At 53.7% G+C, this 18,803-nt stretch overlaps 1 protein-coding gene across 1 annotated transcript in view; it reads right to left on the bottom strand.

Moving 5' to 3' along the window:
* Nucleotides 1-213: 213 nt before the first annotated feature.
* AR (androgen receptor) overlaps nucleotides 214-18,803 on the bottom strand; it is a gene marked incomplete at both ends in the record, with an annotated part of 55,957 nt that continues 37,367 nt past the window's right edge. The window contains 6 exons of the mRNA XM_082322828.1: nucleotides 214-369; nucleotides 1,395-1,552; nucleotides 2,110-2,240; nucleotides 3,201-3,345; nucleotides 10,563-10,850; nucleotides 17,744-17,860. Of these exons, the coding sequence (XP_082178954.1) occupies nucleotides 214-369; nucleotides 1,395-1,552; nucleotides 2,110-2,240; nucleotides 3,201-3,345; nucleotides 10,563-10,850; nucleotides 17,744-17,860 (995 nt within the window). The remainder of the gene's footprint in view (nucleotides 370-1,394; nucleotides 1,553-2,109; nucleotides 2,241-3,200; nucleotides 3,346-10,562; nucleotides 10,851-17,743; nucleotides 17,861-18,803) is intronic.

Below are 18,803 nucleotides of genomic sequence, written 5' to 3'. Positions count from 1 at the left end.
AGAAGCCGGGGCAGGTAGTTCAGTTCAGAGGTACCTCAGGAAAAGTAGAAATCTCAGGAATCCCAGCAGGTAGTCGTTTGTTACTGTCCCTCTTCTTGGCGTACCGCCTCTGCAGAGGGGATTCCCCAAGGCACTGCAGTACAGTAGTGCAGAAATAACAGGCAGGAGATGGCTGAAATGGGGGTGGCAGAACTGGGAGGTCCCTCCGGAAGATCACTGTGTGTGGAAGTAGATAGGCTTGACTTTTCCAGACAGGATCTTGGGAACCTGCACAGAGATGATCTCGGCCATCATTTCAGGGTAGTCCACGCTCACCATATGTGCCTTAATTAAAAGGTCAAATGTAAACTGATGCAGATCCTTGGCAATCTGGGAAAGGAAGAAAGTTTGTTAGACGAGAAGCCCCCGGTCAGCGATTTCTGGGGAGACACCGCGCAGACGTTAGCCGGCGCAGCGGGTCGGGGCCGGACCTCGCGGCAGCGGGACCTGCTTTGCTCTCTGGCCATCGCTGCCCTGCTGGCCGTCGCCAGACGGCAGGTAGGCATCCTGGGGAGGAGCGGGGCAACGACCCAGCCGGGCAGCATGTCTTAGTATGATTAATACACAGGTAGCGCATTTTGCCATGGCCCTTCACACTCAGACACAACTGAGTCCCACAAAAACGGGGATGTATAAAAATGGCACCTTCTTACCCCTACAGCAACTTGTCTTACTGTGTGCAGATGCTGATGACTTCGCTTCTTAAAAATTACTTTTGGCTTGTAGACATATAACTGCATGGGCACGGAGCTGAGCCCCGGGAGAGAGGAAAGCTCTGGCTCACATTTCACCAGTACAACTTTAAGTATAGAGAATTTGTTTTCACTGCTGTGATCAGAAAAGATTCGTTGGGGGCGCTGAGATTTTGAGCTGTTCTGCTAGGCTGATGATGGAAAAGTATCATCCACAAAGAGCTTTTCATTGCTAAAAAGGGAAGCCCATAAACCCAAGCACAAGGGGGGTTATTGCAGGGAGCGGCAGACACGGGGAACTTGCACTCCCTCGGTAGTCAGTGGCTGTCTTTCTCTGCCGCTCAATCTGGGAGCACACTGCAATACTGTCCCTGCAAAGGTGTGCCACGGGTTAAAACACAAACCACAAAGAATCACAGACTCATCGAACAGCCCAGGCCGGGAGGGACCTCGGAAGATCACCCGGTCCAGCCTTCCCTGGGAAAGGGAGCCTGGATGAGCCTGCCCAGCCCCTGCCCAACCGCATCGCGAAAGCCTCCCGGGACGGGGACTGCCACCACCCTGGCGAGGTTGTTCCAGTGAACGATCATTCTCACTGTAAAAAGTTCCTTTCTTATATCATTTCTTATGCGTATAGATAGACATTTCACTGTGCTCTCTTACAGGATGGACGGAGTCCAGGACCTTGGTGAGCTGGTAAAATCGCCGAGAGCAGGAGGTAGGGTTCTTCCTCTTGCAAGCGATGATACGGTCAAGTTCCTTAATGTAATTCATTCGAAGTTCGTCAAAGAGCTTCTGGTTCTTCAGGCCATCCACTGGAACTGGATGGAACATGGGAAGGAAACAGTACGAGTTGCCCAGAGTGGAGAGGACGGAAGAGCAGGAGGAAGGCTGAAGAAGTGGTCAGTGCAGACCTAACGGGAAAGATCTGCCCGCCAGCCCTGCTTCTGCTACGGCCCTCGCTCTGATCAGCTTGTTGGACTACTGCTAACCCAGGGACCCCTGTTCAGCACTTCTTACAGAAGAGAGGCAAGGTAACAAGCCGCAGCGCTGTTTTCCCGCTCGGCAGCTGATGCTCGGAGGCCGCCGTGATGACGGCGGTCAGGCTGAGGAGCAGCCTCCTGCGGGAGCCGCAGGGGAGGAGCGCTGCCCGGCGCGGAGGCGGGATGGGCTAGCTGCAGGGGCTGGGGGCTGGCGGCCTGATGCTTGGCAGCCCGTTGGCTCTGAGCAGCTCAGACTGAAGCAGAGAGGAGAACACCCGCAGCCGTCGCTTGGGACACATGAGTACATGCACGTGCACAGGAAAAGCACCAGCTACCTCCAGGGCGATACAGTATAGCAACGGGAGACCTGCCGAGGAGAGGGTGTGAGCACTTACTAATACTGAAGAAGAGTAGAGCCTTCATACAGAGAAACTCCTGGGGTGTGATCTGAAGCCACCCGAACTCCTGGGAGAGGTGCCGCATCCTGACACACTGGCTGTACATCCTGGATTTGTGCATCCGGTACCTGGAGGGCAAGACGCGCAACGCGTCGCAGGGCCGGACGCGCAACGCGTCACAGGGCCGGACGCGCAACGCCTGGCAGGGCCGGACGCGCCAACGCGTCGCAGGGCCGGACGCGCAACGCCTGGCAGGGAGGCCGAAGCGCTGCCTGTGTGGCCTGGGGGCAGGACACGCCGCCCGACCCCGCAGCCCCAGCCCTGCTGCCAACAGCCCGAGCTCTGTCTCGGGGGACGCTGGCAGCAACCAGCCTGCACGCAGGAGAGGAATGTTTTCCAAAACGCCCGTGTGTAATCCTCTTTGTCTGGAAATGGATGACTACCCGGGATCTACGGGGTTCGTCTGACCCTCTGCCTTCCTGCAAAACGACTGCAATGATTCACCAAAGGTGGCTCTCCGCGAGGGACGCGAAGCTGAGCGCGGAGCCCTCGGAGAGGTGTGGTTCTGCTTGCTGCTGTGCTGAGGTATTGTTTTTAAGCTCTTCTACCGTAGTATCAACAAACCCTCCCCAGCTTTAAGCTGACAGTACATCAGAGAGAACCCCTCAGAAGTTACGCTATACGTTTGTTTCTGTTTCTGCCCCAGCTGACCAAGCAAGCTGAAAACAGGAACTCCAGTCCCTTAGGGAAAAGGCGGGTCTGTATGGACCGGCCCTTCACACCCAGCACCAGCACTTGCTGCTGCCCTGATGGAAGTCGAACGCAAGGCAAGGCTGAGGGAAAGAGGAGGAGGACCAGGAGAGGCTTTGCAACTCTCCTTTTTGCTCCCGGAGATCACGGCAGAGCAATCAGAGGGAAAAAGCAGGGCCCTCCTGCGCTCGGTTGGTCAGCTCTGAAAGCACCGTTACTCAAGCCGCACGTTTCATACGCAGATGGGAAAGCACGTTCCTTGTCTTGTTCTCATTTCTTACCTAGCCTGACCCAGACAGACAAAGAACAACATCAGATTGCTGCTATTTTGCACTTACTCATTGAAGACCAAATCTGGAGCGAAGTAAAGCATCCTGGAATTGACGTTAGTGAAAGATCTCCAGCCCATAGCAAACACCATAAGGCCCATCCAAGAGTACTGGATTATTGACATCTGGTCATCCACATGCAGGTTGCGAAATCCTAGTAAAAAATGAGAGAGGGATGTTACACGTTAATCTTGCCTCCCTGCAGTTACCAGGACTGCTTTCGTGCAGACTCCAGCCCCCTCGCAGTGCTCCCGTTAGGACAAGGTGGTCCACAGCCAGACCTCAGCTCGTCCCACGACACGCAGACGCAGCCGGGTGACACGACCGCAGTGTCAGCAGCCAGGCGCTCACACCCTGACGGGCAATCAGAAACAGCCAAAGCACGAAACTGCAACTGGAAGGAGAGAAAGGGGATAAAGAAAAACACACGCAGCAAAGCGTTTTAGACGAAGGCAGTGACAATTGGTAATGAATGACATCTTCCCCCTAAGACTCTCAAAGATCTTCACAAACTGTATTTGAAGGCTGTGCAAGACCCAGTGAGGTGAACGAGCCTCATTCTGCAACAGCCTGGACAAACAAGATGCAGCAGGATGGGATTTAGTGGCTTCCCAAGGCCCTGCAGGATCACACGTCCAAGTGCAGGTGCTGAGCAGGTCCAGCTCCCCCGGCACCAGGCTCGCCCTGCCACAGCCCTCACTTCTGGCACGAATTAGACACCCAGACCGCCCGAGCCTTACTGCTCTGCGCCCGCCGCATAACCCCCAAAGTCCTCGCTCCAAAACATTCACAATTACCATGTGAGAGAGCGTGTCAGAAGTACGGGAAATGAACAGCCGATGCGGGTTTGTTTGCTTTGCTCTGCTACCAGAGGTAACTCAGCTGAAGGGGAGCGGGAGCCCCAGCAGTAACACAATGAACCGTATCGCATTCTCCAGGCACTGAGGCAGAAACAAGCCCTCGTTAACCAATTGCCTCCTTTGGTGCAATTCTGGCACTCGAGGAGAGAAGCTGAAAAACTTCCATTATTTTCAACCCGTTAGGACTTCCCCAAATTGAAGTAAATGGATTTTAATGTATAATGCTCAGAGCCAGCAAGGAACCCCGAGGCCTCATCCCACAGTTAACAGTCCGCATCGGTTTCTCTGTCAAACACACAACGCATTTATCTAATGACTACAAAAATGAATATGAAAGCCTCTGCTGAATTGCAAGCTGAACAAAAATATCAACTAAATTCAAATTAGTGTTACCAGATGGTGGTTCACAGTAAATCCCAGGCATGTTTACAACACATGCACAAACGTCACCTCCAACACTGCACTTTTTTCCAGATACTTGTAAGTAGTCCAATGTAATCCGGTTTCAGGAAAATCTTATGTTATTTCAATCAAATATTAAAGCAATTCTAACACCCTCAGGACATATTTATAACCCATTGAGGCAAGCATCTGTCTCTTGCTTGGGAAGCTGGCAACTGCAAACGAGCCCAAGTCATGTTTTATTGCTGACTAAACTGGCTTTACATTCGTACATTCTCCTCTCAGCTTTCATGGCACCGGATTACAAAAGTGAAGCTTGCATGCAAGTGGTGTCCTACCGAAGCTGAAGAGGTGATTTCCATCCGGAGGGCTCTCAGCTGCACAGCAGCCTTCTGGCAGCCGGAGTGAAACTCGTTAACAGCACACGAGTACAGACAAGGCACCTGGGCAACTCACGGACTTCATGAAATCAGTCATACTCCTCTCTAGGACATGTCTAAGTTAGATTTTCGTATTTAATTACCGTACTGCATGCTATAAAGAAAACCTTTCTATTCATCCAGCAAATTTGGTCAGAGGTGAATTCACTGCCTCGTAAAACCTGCTCCATACTTGCCACTGCTCTTTTTCCTTGCCTAGGCTTTCTGAAAAGATCGGAAAAACTTGAGTTACTTGAAGAGGAGCCGTGCCGAAGCCCCTGCAGTTGGGACTGTGCGGTGGGCGGGCAGCGAGATGGTGCAGGGAACGCTCCCACGCTGGCACCGAGCGATGAGGATGAGCATTTCATCGGTCTGCTACACACTCATCCTCCCCCAAATCCCTACGGTTGGGGTTTTCCCCTTTTTAAATTCCTCTTTGAAGGAAAAACTTATCTTGTCCTCTGAGGGAATTAGCAGACAACGCTCTAAACAGAGCGAGCATGAAAGAGCAGGTCAAGCCAAAGACGGACGGCCAGACCTGCTGCCGCAGTTTGAAGGACGCTCGGAAGGCGGCTCAGCGCAGCCCTCCCGACAGGACGGCGAGGACGCGCACCCCGGCGTGCTCGGGCGAAGGCGCTCCCCAGGAGAGACGCTCTTAACCGCGCAGATGAGAAAATCCTGCTAACACGAACGTATTTATGACGGCAGATGCACCGTCTTCAAAAGAGATGCAAGAACTTCCCTATGAGAAGTAGGGCCAGAAATGAACTGCAAGCCAAGGCATGCTGGAGAGGATGAGGTGGGGGAGGAAGGCGGCAAAGCGGAGGTCTCTGACCTTTGGTTTCCCTTGTGCCTGTATGCTGGGAGCCAGGCCCATACATCCCACCACCGAAGAGGAAACCTGTACTGTGGGTTGGAGATGGAAAACATACCCGTGAACGGCGAGCTCTGTGAAATTTAACCCTAATTCACACAAACCCGTCCCCCTTTTGCTGGGTTCAGCGTCAACAGGACGAAGCCGCTGGAAACAGCAACCCCCGGGCAGAGCCTCCTCGCTGCGCTCGCCCCGCCGGCGCCGGCGCGGACCAGCGCCAGCGCCGCCTCCACCGGCGGCCGTTCTCATCGGGGACCGGCTGTCCCGTAACCGCCAAGCGTCAGCCCTCCAGCCCACCTGGGCAAGCGTTGGTTGCTCCTAACCTTTGCTGTGAGAAGGGTGTTGGTGCGCTTGTCCGTTACCTTGTAATTACTTTCACTAAAAAACAAATATTTGCGCAAGCTTTATCAGTGTTTAAGGAAAGGTATATGAACACAACAGTTTTGTTGTTACAAGACTTAAAGTTTGCTTTCTGCTTGTCTGCAAAAACAAGCTCTAGAAACACAGCGGCCGACTTTTCTACAAGAGCTTCTGAGCTGAAATGCCTTGAAGGAAAACTGATTTTCAGAAACCAGATACCTACCATTTCCCAGAAACCTCCACCCTCCAGGCATCTTAGATGATGTACGGCCAAAATCACTCTAAAAGAAAATATAAATCTAATGCCACAGTATGTTGTTGAATTTTTAGCACTGGCATCTTTTGAAGATACCCAAATGAAGATATCTTCTACAGAAAGAAATCATAGCAAAAGTAAAATTAAATTTACTGATGACTTGATAAAGATCAACGCATAACCTTTTTCTTGTGAAGAATCATAAAGCAGCATAGTTTGGAAATAAATTCTTTATATTCTCTCTTGACGCACTGCTGGGTCAGAACGATATCTTCCTTAGAGATCAGCAGCTGAACACCTCGCGTGCCACCGTAAGTAACATTTCTAATGTAAACACTCATTTTGTATCTGCAGATTTTATTGTCCAGAGAATGGAAAAAGATGCACAATTAATTGCATCCTTACAGCTAAAGGGTGAGTTAGATGTATTGTGAGGCAGCGTATTTGAAACAGAAAAGCAAGCACCGGCCTGGAACACCCACAAAGCCCAAACTGACGGCAAGGACCGGGAGATTTTGCAGTAGCCCTAACAAACAGGCCCACCTCCCGTGATGGCGGGGGGGCACTTCACCGCCTCGCACCTGCCCCGAGCGGCTACGAACGCCCGGGGTGCTCGCCTGCCCGAGGGCTGCAGCCTGCCCGCGCCCCTCCGCCGTCAAGCAGCCCCAACCCCGACACGCCCAGTCCCGGTATTTGTTATAGACTGATTCCCTAGCGGCTTCGGGAATGAACTGAAGACTTTTCATTTGCTGCCACTTAAAATGATCTTTAAACTAATGTGTTTGAGCGCTGACCTAAATTAACCGTAACACCTTTACTGAATTTATGTATATGGAAAAGGGAAAATACATACTCCTTCCACTTACCTTGAAGCGGACAGATTTTATGGATTTAATCAGATTTTTTAATTCTGTGTTTCAGCAGCTTTCTTGGCAAGCTATGGTTATTTAATCTTTCCTTTCCAGGGAAACCACAGTTTGATTCTACCCTCTCCTATACAAAATTTCAATTGCACAGGGTCCAAAGGGCCATACGTTACATTTTCTCCACCAGACAGAGGCTGATATTGCTACTGCAGGCAAGCAGGAGTCAGAAATGCTCCTACCTGATGCAGTCGTGTTTCTAGGGTATCGCTGAAGCCTCGCTGGAAGAAGTGCAGGAACGCCTGCTGCACATTAATCCCTCTTGCTATACAGGTGATGTTCAATGCAGGATGCAAGGTCAATAATCACCTATTAACCGATATTAATCTATTGCCAGTATTACCCGGCTGAGGCTACCTCTATTACAGGTGCAAGTTCCCCCTCCTCCGACCAGCAGCAGCCACTGGAAAGGAAAACCTTTGCCCCTTTACACCGATATCTATCTTAACAGATACGCAGGGCTGCTTACGCTTAGTTAAGCCGATGCTTGTGCCAGACGCGCTTCGTTAATGGGGCTAGGGGAAGACCTTTCCACCCTTCCCGGGGACCTGCCGAGGACCGCGCAGCACTGCGTCCGCCAGCTGACCCCTGCTGCCGGGCCGCCTGGCGGGGCAGGGGACGGCGAGGTCTGCCGGCTCGGCACCAGCAACACCCGCTGAGACGGCTGCTTGGGCGGTCGGCCTGGGGCACCGCTCCTCCTGACGGCGAGGCAGGCTGTGCCGTGGCACTGCTGTGCCGTGGCACTGCGGCGGCCGCTCAAGCCCTCCAGTCCGCTCCCTTTGCACCTCGCCAGCAACAGCCTTCATTAAACAGCTTCCAGTCTCCCAACAGACTGTGCGAAGATCTTTCTGTTTTGACAAACACAACTGCATACCGCTCTTCTAAATTGCCTGGGGTTTGTTTCCATTACTTCTCCCCCTGCATGCATTTGCCCGCATCGCCCCTCTCCTGAGCCCGCCAAGCGTCAGGCTGCCTAGCCAACCTGAAGACCCAGGAACTGAAAACACTTCTGGTCTAGTAACCAAAATATCGTTTAAATAAATAATAGATAGCAAACTACCTCTGGCTATGGGGTAGGATTCTGCAAGTTTACCCAAAAAGCGAGGCGGCCGCAGGGCGCGCAGGGAAGGGCAGCGCCTGGGCACGGCCACTCGCTCCCGGAGCCGACCCGGCGCTGCTGGCTGTGCCCGGTCCTCGCCTGGCTCCCGGGGCAGCACCAGCGCCAGGGCAGGCAGAAGCCAGCAGCGGATGAGACCCATCCTGCAGCGGCAGCTGGGCTGCTGCTTGAGCGAAGGGGCTGCGTAACCTCCGCCTGGAGCACCGCAACCGCAACAGTGCCGCGGCTGTTTATTCCTTCCCTCGAAAATATCAGGAGAACGACTAAGTGGCAAAATTGTGGTTATTACTGCTGAACCCCGGCACTGGCACATGTCAGGGAACTGCTGAGAGAAAGCTGGGGATAACAAACTGCCTCTCGCTGCGGGCACAGCGATGCTAATGGCCCGGCAACGCCAGCTCCGCGGCCGGCGGGATGGGGAGGGCAGCCAGGCAGCATCCCACCACAGCGCGCCCACGCAGGACAGCTGGCCTCCACAGGCAATCCCCTCCAGTTATGCTGTAAGTGCCCAGAGAGAGCTGACTGCTCAGACACAAGAAGATGAGAGCTAATTCTGCCCAGGGGCCGTCAGCGGCAGAGCGGGCGCCGGCCCCGGGAGGCAACGGTGCAGCAGCTGGCACCGCCGCGCGGCCACGCACCACGGGGTCGGAGATCAGGTGCAGTACAGGAGAGTAAAAGCCTTTGATAAGGGGGTGGTTACGATGAGAAATGTTTTTCAAAGCACTCTCCCTTTCCATTAGCGCTACCGCAGTTTTACAACCTCAGCCCCCGGATTGCCGGTCCGGTTTAGTGGTGTCTCCGTGTACTTTTCTGAAGACGCATTGATGTCTGATGTAGATAAGCTGGAAGAGAAAGCATGATTTGTCCCTAGTTTCACAAGCTAGGTGAACCTTTTCTGGCTCAAGAATATAAGCAGCAGCATGGGCTATTCTGCACTCAAGCACGTTCAGACTAACGCCCCTCCTGGACCACGGGCAAGCTACTTCCAGGGGGACTGCTGAATTTCTGGGAACATCAAAACGTCTGACGGCAGTTCATCACCACGTTTTGGCATATAGTGGCAAACTTATCGTGCCTCAGTTTCCTCCTGTGGTCGTATCACCCGCACATCAAGAGCAGGATCCCCGTTTTCTGTGGCATTTCCCAAGGAACGGGGCCGGGGTGAGGGCGGCAGCCCGGTATCGTCCCCACGCCCCAGTCCCAGGTACGCTGGAAGGTGAACGGGATCCTGCCGCACCCAGGGTGATCTCAGTCTTCTGTAATTTCACTCATTCAGCCGGCAGGATTACGACGGGCAGCGTGTTACAGGCTGGTGGCCTCTGTGCTCGGAACCGAGGAGTGTATTCAACGAAGGCCATACATCACCGGGACGTTTTCATGTACAGCACCTGGTAACTACTACCATTTGGAAACTTCCCAACCCTAATGTACTCCCGTATCACGACTCTGAATGCACCACAAATATGCTCCAGCAGCCTGTCAGAGAAGAGCAACCCAACTGCCAGGAAGAAGCCCCTTGAGATTTTGTATCTCTCTCTTGCTATTTTACAATTAATTGGCTTGTGAAATACAAAAATAGCAAGGAAGGATGTCTCCCATCTCTCAAGCCTCAGCTACTTTCAGCCCAGTTTCCCCCATCTCACTTTCACATCATGAAGTGGCACATTTCTGATTCACCTGGGAAATTTACCCTTCTCACCACTTCATGCAGGCTATGGGATAGGGCTAATACTTGTTTAGAGACGACTTCTGCAGGTCTGGTGGACGCAGCCCTGGAAGCGGAGCGAAACCCCCACAGGGAGAGCGGGACGAGAGCAAACCCTGAGCCCCTGGCCAGCAACGGCCCTTCCCACACAATACTGCGTGCCCGGGGTTATCGGCGGGGACAGACCCAAAAGCGCACGTTTCCACATACTTTGTCACCCCCTCGTCACCTCTCCCATCAACCAGCCACCCAAAGGAGACAAGCCCGCTGCCGCAGCCTGCTTTACGGGGCTACTACACAGCCAGGCACCTTGTGAAGACGCTCCCCGAAGGCGCTGTGTGATGGCGGGACACGGGCTGCAGACCACCTCCTTCGAAACCCACCCCAGGCGACGCAAGCGGGGGCGTTGGGGACGTGCCAGGGAAGGGACGGGGTTTGGTAGCTTTCCTCCTCACCTGGCAAGGCCTTTGCCCATTTGACCACGTAGACCAGCTGCCTCTCCCCGAGCTCGTTCAGGCTGGTCAGCAGGTTGGAGAAGGAGTCCGGCTGGCTGTTGTCGTGGCCGGCACACACCACGCCAGGCTCAATGGCCTCCAGGACGTTGAGGAAGATGGGCTGGCACTCATACCCATCAATGTGCGTCATCACCATCTTGGGAGCTTGCTCCTCTGTGGGGCTGGATGAGCTGGCTGCCTCCGCCTCGTCTGGTGTCTTCAGGTTACCCAGCTTCTTCAGCTTGCGGGCTGTGGAAATGACACATTTTAGCGTGATGCTTAAAAATAACAAAAAGTCTGAAGTTTCCTGGCCTCCAGCTCCACCACTTGTATTTACGAGGAAAGGGAAACTGATGGCCAGCAGCAGCTACTCCTTCAGCGCCCGCCGCCCAAAGAGAGCCTCGGCATCGCAGACCTCGCCTAAGGACAAAAGGGAGCGCGCGCTGCACAAGGAACTCCATTTGCTCATTAATCTAATACAGAAGAGAACAAGCATCATTTCCATCCTCAGCTGTGACCAGTCTCACATTAACTCCCACTTAGAAATGGAGAGGAAGAACTGGGGAAAAAAGGGAAGAGGTGACTCGATTCAAACAACTACTCGCATGCAATTAAGGGAAGCAACACAAGCAAACAAACTCCGTAGATGGACACGTTCCAGGGAAAAAAGCCATTGCACTCGGGCGCTGAAGTGGGATTGTTCCACCCCAGGCCAGAGTGGAAGCGGGCTGCAGCCGAGTGAAAAGCCTGCTCCCTGCCCGGGGCTCCTGCAGCCCCTTCTGCCCTACAGCCGAGCTCTCCCAGCCAGGTCACTGCTCTACAAATATCTTACGGAAAATACATTTTAAAAGCTAGCAGGTGGTCCCACAGCTGTGTCCCTGGAGTCTCCCCCGCTAGCCCACCAACGAGGAGAAGGCTGGAGCAGGGGTGGCCTTGGTCTGCCGGCCAGCTCCAGGAGGAACGGCGGCGGCGCGGGCTCGTGGGGCTGGGACTGCAGGCAGCCCACAGCCGTGCCCATGTCCCCATGACGAAGTGCCTCTCCTCTGCACCCAGCTCTTAATTAGAGATGCCAGCCTGCTAGCGAGAGACAGCAGGGGCTTCAGACCTGCGACTTCAGGATTCTTGGAGTCAGTATTCATCTAATTTGATACCTACATGGCAGCGTTCAGCACAAAATGGGTTAGCAGGCTACTGCCGATAGGAACAGCTTTCACTTCTTACCGACTCCAAAACCCCTAATTAGAGAAAAAAAGCGAATCACTTAATTCAAGCAGAGAACGTAACATCAAACCAATCGTCCTTGGGGCTTTGGCTCCTCCGTTACATGATACTTATCTCAAATCTCCTTTCAGCTGTAATTAGAAAAATAAGCAGTGAAACATAAAAACGTCAAGTTAAAGTGCAGCTTTGTAAATCAATTCAAAATGTTGATCTTTAACTAATGTACTTTGGATGATCTACTGTAAGAGCAATTAGGACCGGCTGCTCTGCAAAAAAGGAGGAAAAAAAGAGTAATAAAAACAAGAGAGAGCAACAGGAGAAGAGGGCTGGTGTGCAGCGTGACATGCTCCAGCCATCGCCGGCTCGGGCGCAGGCCAGCCAGCCTCCCCCCTCCCACCCCTCCGGGAGCCGCAGGCAGCACAGGCAGCAGCGGGATCCGGCAGGCCCCCGGCGCTCCGCTCCCTAACCCGGCGAGCCGATCCCCCGGGACAGGTACGGCACCGCTCTCCTGGAAGCCGCGCTCGGGTTTTGCTCTCGACAAGCAGCACGGAAGGAGCGGAGCGCAGGACGCCGAGCCCTCGTTTCCAAACAACCTCGCCCTAACTCGGGAAGGAGGCACCGGGTCTGACACCACCTGAGGCAGAAACCATGCCTCGTGGTTGTGCTTGGCCCTGGACCTTTAGAGACAGGCGTGCTGCTAGGGGAGACAAGCTCCCCGGCTTAAAAGAAGAAATGAAAACCAAACTGTATCTTCCAAAGACGAATAATCAGTGCCCAATCAGGTCCTGTGTGTAACTGGAGCCAAACCCACACTGTTATAAAACACACACATGGTTTCGTTTAAATGTTAATTTTTTTTTCTTAAAATTGAATTATCTAGTACTAAAAGATACCGAGTGAAGTAAGAAGAGAGCAAGTAACCAACTGCGCTGGCCCTGAGACTGCAGCCGTAAACCAAACCCTCCGTGCCGGAGCACAGCGACGGTGGATGACAACTGCCCCGATCAGAGGAGCCCCACGTCTGCGCTTTCCAGGAGCGGCTGTCCCACAGATCACGGAAAGACTGACGTTACTAGATGGAGAAAAGCTTCAGAGGTAAAGAGCAGCTTATATTCAGTCATCTGTGCAAAAGCCCTTTTTGGAGGTAGCTCCTCCTCAGCAGCTACTGGGAACAAGAACAGAAATAGAAAAATAGAAATTGAAGACATCTGTTATACTTTTATTCTGGGATGAGCTAAGCTAGGCAGAAGTCGACACTGTACTTCTCCAAACCAAGGTGGGACGAACCCCAGCACGTGTGACACCGGCTCGGCTGTTCGCGGGGACAAGGCTCGGGAAGGCTGGAAAAGCCGCTGCTGGCACGGCACCGCCCCGGCGTCGCGCCCGCAGCCGTCTGCCGTTCCCGCGGTTAACGGAGAAAATCTCGCGCGTATTTGGAAAAAAAAAGCTGAGAGGACACAATTACATGGTATCACAATAAAGTATTCACCAGTGCAAGAATCCCTAGGGAGCACAGCACAGAGCGATTACCGAAGCGACACACCTTTTACGCAGCTTAACCCGCCCGCCCTCCCGCCAGGCGCTTCTGAAGCCGGTGAAGGAGCGCTCTGGGCTCCAGCACGGATTTGCCGTGGGTGCTGGGACTCGGGGGAGTTCTGGGGACCTGGAAGAAAACTGCTTCTGCACTAGCGATGACAGAGAAATCCTGCTGGCCCCAGGCACCGCACGCTAATTTCAGCTGCGGGCAGAATGACGGAGAAGCTGAAACAGGGCTTGACTTACATCCCGTGCTTTCCATTTTTTATTAACATCAACATGCAGCTTGTCAAAACCAGATCCTGTCAAGCTATCAATCTTTTCTGGCAGGATAATTTTACTTGATAATTATAACAGTACTGGTATAGAAGACATGTTTAAGAGATCTGAGTCAGTCTGGCCCACGTGAATTAAAAAACTCGAATGATAGGAAATTAGACGGTACGACTGGGTATCACCCAGGTGACACATCTCAGAAGTAATTATAAATGTTGAAACAACATGAAACGGGTTCGTTTCTTATGTTCATTGTGAACGTCGACATTCATTCCAAAAAGAAAATTAACCATTTCTGCTAAAGTCTGTATGACAACGCAAAGACGGGAAAACAGCCCCGAGCACCGAGGACCGACAGCTGAACAGGCTGGTTAAGGTCTGCTGGCGAGGTCGGTGCGTTACAGCAAGGTACGCTGCGCCGTAAGCAGAAAGATCGAGCAACTGAAAGAGCCAGCCGTATGCAATGCAAGTCGAACTCCATCCTCGGCAGCCCGAACTCGCACCAAAGGCCGATGGACAAACGGCGGCCTGAGCTGGCAGCACGGTCCAGCGCACACGGGACTAACAGGATCCCGTGCCATGCCAGGGAGGAAACACCGGCCCGGCGAGCATTGCACACCCCCCTTAAGCACGGATGCTGCTGATACCGGGAAACTGCGATTAATGTTCCCTGTACGAGGGAGGTGTTCGCAAACTGCAGAAGCCGTAAGAACAGCAAAGACTAGGCAAGGCGCCTTGCAGAAAGGAAGTAAACAATTTTACCTAGGCGGCTATGCAGAAGGCTAAAGCGTTATTAAGTCGCAGCCAACAAATACCCACGGCAGGGACAGAAATTCAATAAAAGTAGTTTTTTTCAATCTAGCAAGCAAAGACATAATAAAGATCCAGTTGCTGGAAATCAAGGACAGACAAGATGAAAAATAAGGTACATCTGTCACAACACTGAATGTAATTAACTACTGCAACCGTGTGGCAAAAACGTGTTAGATTCTCCACTGCTGGAAATGCTTACATTGATGTCAAATGTTTTTATAAGACATGAGTCCTACTTTAACCACAGTAACTGGACCTGAATTAGGACTAAATACAGGTATGCCTCGTGCCTTAGGCCTTTACAGGCTATCAGCAGTTATTACAGTAGTTTTCTAGCCCTGCCATCAATGAAATGAACTGTATTTTGCACGTTTGGGAGGTTTTGCCCCAAGACAGGACCCACACGGAGCGCAGTCGCCAGGCTGACGGCGCACGGCAGATGTCCCGCAGCACAGGCGGGCTGCCAGCTCCGGCCGAGGCGCTTGGCTCTCACGAGGGGAGCGGCCTACGGGACCTCGCACGCCAAGGTTCAATGCGCTGGCAGCGAACCAACAGGAGGTGCCTTAAATCCAGAGCTCTGCAGTTCAGCAGCAGTGGCACTGCCTGAGCGACGTGCAGGGTGCAGACCGGAGCAGGACAGAGGGGTCCCGGGGCTGGCGGGATCCGCGCCGAAGCGTGCGCAGCGGCACGCTTCCCGCGCACAGGGGCTGGCGGGATCCGCGCGGCCGCGTGCGCAGCGGCACGCTTCCCGCGCACAGGGGCTGGCGGGATCCGCGCGGCCGCGTGCGCAGCGGCACGCTTCCCGCGCACAGGGGCTGGCGGGATCCGCGCGGCCGCGTGCGCAGCGGCACGCTTCCCGCGCACAGGGGCTGGCGGGATCCGCGCGGCCGCGTGCGCAGCGGCACGCTTCCCGCGCACAGGGGCTGGCGGGATCCGCGCAGCCGTGCAGGCACCCGCGCTTGCAGTAGGAACTGGTGCTGTGGAAGAGGCAGGACAGTGCTCCAGCAGAACCGAGCACACGAAACCAGCATTATCACTTTTTTTTTTTTCTTTTCCTTCTCTTCAGCTTCACAGTGTCGATCAGGAGAGAAGATTCTGTTTAATGGATTTCAGCTCGCAGGTCAGAGTGATCTCAATCAATAATGAAGCGCTTCAGCATACTGCCATTCTGTGCCAAAGCAGAGAGTCCTAAATAAGGTATTCAGTGTCACCTCCTCCTCCCATTAAACACACCGAGCGCTGCAGGTCACCGGCGGCTCTATTATACCCTACAAGTGACTGGTAATTAACAGGCAGTTAAAAACAACTGTTTGGAGCTTGGAAGCATTTTCAAATGCTCTGCCTTTCTACTGTGGGAGAAATAACTGTGGACAAACTCACAGCGCATGTTTTTAACAACTGCGTTTAAACCGACATTCAAAACAAATGTAAAACAGACCAGGCAGAACAGGTCAGGCTGACCCAAAGAGCCTCAGGAAGAAAAAGGGGGGCTATCAGTATTAGCATTAATTTTGTCAGTGTGTCCTGCAGAAGAAGGTTACACTGATGTACGTCTTTTCTTACTTAAGGAAATTTCACCAGGAAAAAAGCACTTAAAAATAAGAGCATGCTTGCTTTGGATGGCATTATGAAGCCCTGCTGCTGGCCTGCGGACCAGGGAGCTGGGTTCGGCTCCTCGCCCCCGTCCCCCTGCTCAGGAGCCCAGCAACCCCATGGGCAGGGCGGCGGCGGCCCGGTCCCAGCCCTCCCAGGGAGAGGGAAGGGTCCCAGGAGTCGCCCTGCTTCCCGGGAAGCCACAGCTACAACAGCCACCAGCGGCCAGGAAAACGACTGTCACCAGGAACTCCCGCAAGAAGGCGTGCGGGCAGGCACGGCGCCGGGACGGGCTCCTCCGCCCTCGCTCCCTCCCAGCCGGGCTGGGTGACCGGGGCTGGGGGCAGAACCAGTGAAGCAGATACTGGGAACTGAGATGGAGATAGCCGTCTGGCAACTTCAGCAAGCAAACAGCCTGCTTGGTCGCATCAGGTGGACCGGGCACCTCCCTAGCGCTCCGAAACCGTGGTGCGCCCACGCACATCGCTCCCGAAGCGCTGCGCCAGCAGCACCCTGCCGCTTGCCGACAGCTCGCCTGCGACGGAGCGGGAGCGTTAAGTGAGGAGCGGTCAGAGCCAGCGCACGGGGTTGACGTCACGAGGTTTTAGGACTGCAGTACCTTTGGGCACGTTTGTTTTTCCTGCTTGCTACCAGGAGGAAAAAAGCGAGCTGCACGTCTCCGCATCCCCCCTCGCCCAAGGGCTGTGTCCCCATGGCGCTCAGATTTCCTACCCGCCGCTGCCAAAGCGGAGGGGAGCAGGCTGGCTCCTGCCCTGCCAAGCAAGCGTGTTCGTTGGAACCCGAGCTGTGAGAACTGTTAGGGGGAGAAATAAAACTAAAACCACTGCTTTTTGATGAGTAACAAGCTGGAACCATTTCGGTAGCCAGTTCTTCACGACAGCATTCCAGCAGCTCCGGGAGGGACTGCCCATCCCAGCCATGGTGGAAGCATTTAACCCGCAGTGCTGGCACCCCTCACTAGCCAGGGCTCCCCACGTCCCGCTGCGCCGTGCCCGACGCTGCCAGGGGCTCTCGCATCACTCGTGACTCGCCTGCGCTTCGCGGTCAGGGGCCTCCTGATCGCGGGTCGGGTCCGTCAGCCCCGTTTTTCAGGGTATTATCTTCCTCGCTCTCACATCAAATCAACTCAAAGATGAGCCACCCAGTGACCTATGCTGTAGCTTCTAGATTCTGAGCAGAAAATGTAAGATTTTGGGTATGGGCACTCTGTCAGGTTTTGGTAGAGCTACAGGTTTTGGAACAGAGACAAACTGTAGCAAGGACCTTTCCCAGTGATACAGGAGCAACTCCCATTCAGCAAAGAAAAATACTAGGGCTATCATTTTATAAAGAAAAATGCCTCTTTCTGCCTGGGAAAAATCATCTTAAAATGGGAGCGCTCTGTTCAAAGAGGCTTTGGTGTGAGTGAGAATCCAGCTAACCTCGCTGCTTACATTTTTTCAGATTAACAAGGTTTTAAATTAAGGAAAAGAATGTTTCCTGAAACTCAAACAAAAGCTTAATGAAATTCACAGTTGTGGTATTAGAAACCTGCAAATGCTTCCCGAAGCTCATTATGCTCCATCAGCCTCGTTTTTTCAGACATTTACTGACTGTTAATGTGCCAAGCACACTTGTTATCTGCAGGATTAGCCCGGCGCCCCAGCCCATCGCACGGACCCGGGACGTGATTCAGACAGTACCTCCGAGAGTCATCCCAGCTTCGTAGCACTTCCGCAGGCGGCAGGACGGGCAGTTTTTCCTTCTGAATTTGTCGATGGTGCAGTCGTTCCGGCTGGCACAGAGGTACTTCTGTTTACCTACAAACATCAGAGGAAACAGCAGATGGGTGGTGGGTACCGATCAGGCCAGGTTTACAAGGAGAAATGGGCTCACGCTTTCCCAGTATCACCAGGGTGACTGGCATCGCTGGAGGAGAGCAGAGAGGAGAGGAGGACCATATTGGTGCTGTTTTCCCAGTTCGCCCCCCCCAGCAGAAAATTTATGTTGGAAGTTGGTCTCTTTTGGGAAAAGGGCACAGTTCTTGCCCTGCTGCTCCAGGAGCGGGTCACGGCCAGCTACACACGCCTCGTGCGAGCGCTGGCTGCCCCGAACGCAGACCCGGTGCCTGCTGTTTCGCCGTACTTCAGCACCCTTCTCTGCCTGCCCCCGCGGCCCGGCGGCACGGCTCCTCTTCCCCACGCGCGGCAGAGGCTTTTAGAGCCCGATCTCCAAGGAGAAAAATCACTCCGTACCGTGCAGAACTAGTCAATAGAGAGCAATTAAAAAGTAAAGAAATATAGATAGTTTGGTTCTCATTTTTTAAATGTCATGCATCTATTGCTTGGCTTTTTGCTGTGACGAGCTGTTTTTCTGCCAGAACGCCTTCAAAACACAGCTTGATCCTCCTGCCACGGCACTTACCTACAGTTTGCTGAATACAGTCCCCAGACAGCGGCCTTCCCTCTGCACCCACGACTCTCTTTGCAGCGCTTTTTGGGGCCGAATTATTTTTTGTGCCACCCATTAATACGAACTGGGTTTGCCACCTGCAGGTTACAGCCATCGGGGCTGGGGAACTGACTGCACGGGCAGCGGCTGCCCCAGAGGCTCCGCCGCCGTGGGTCCCGTGCCGGGCTGGCACCAGTCACCCTGCCCCCGGGCTGCGCTCACAGCCGGGAGGAAACTGGGACCAGTGACTCCCGGCGAGGGAGACCCTGCGCAGCACCGGGTTTAGGGGGGCTTGCAGAAAATTCAGGAGTT

The sequence above is a fragment of the Platalea leucorodia genome (assembly GCF_965183815.1).
Source record: "Platalea leucorodia genome assembly, chromosome: 10".
Taxonomy (NCBI): domain Eukaryota; kingdom Metazoa; phylum Chordata; class Aves; order Pelecaniformes; family Threskiornithidae; genus Platalea; species Platalea leucorodia.
This window is presented reverse-complemented; position numbering and strand designations above follow the sequence as displayed.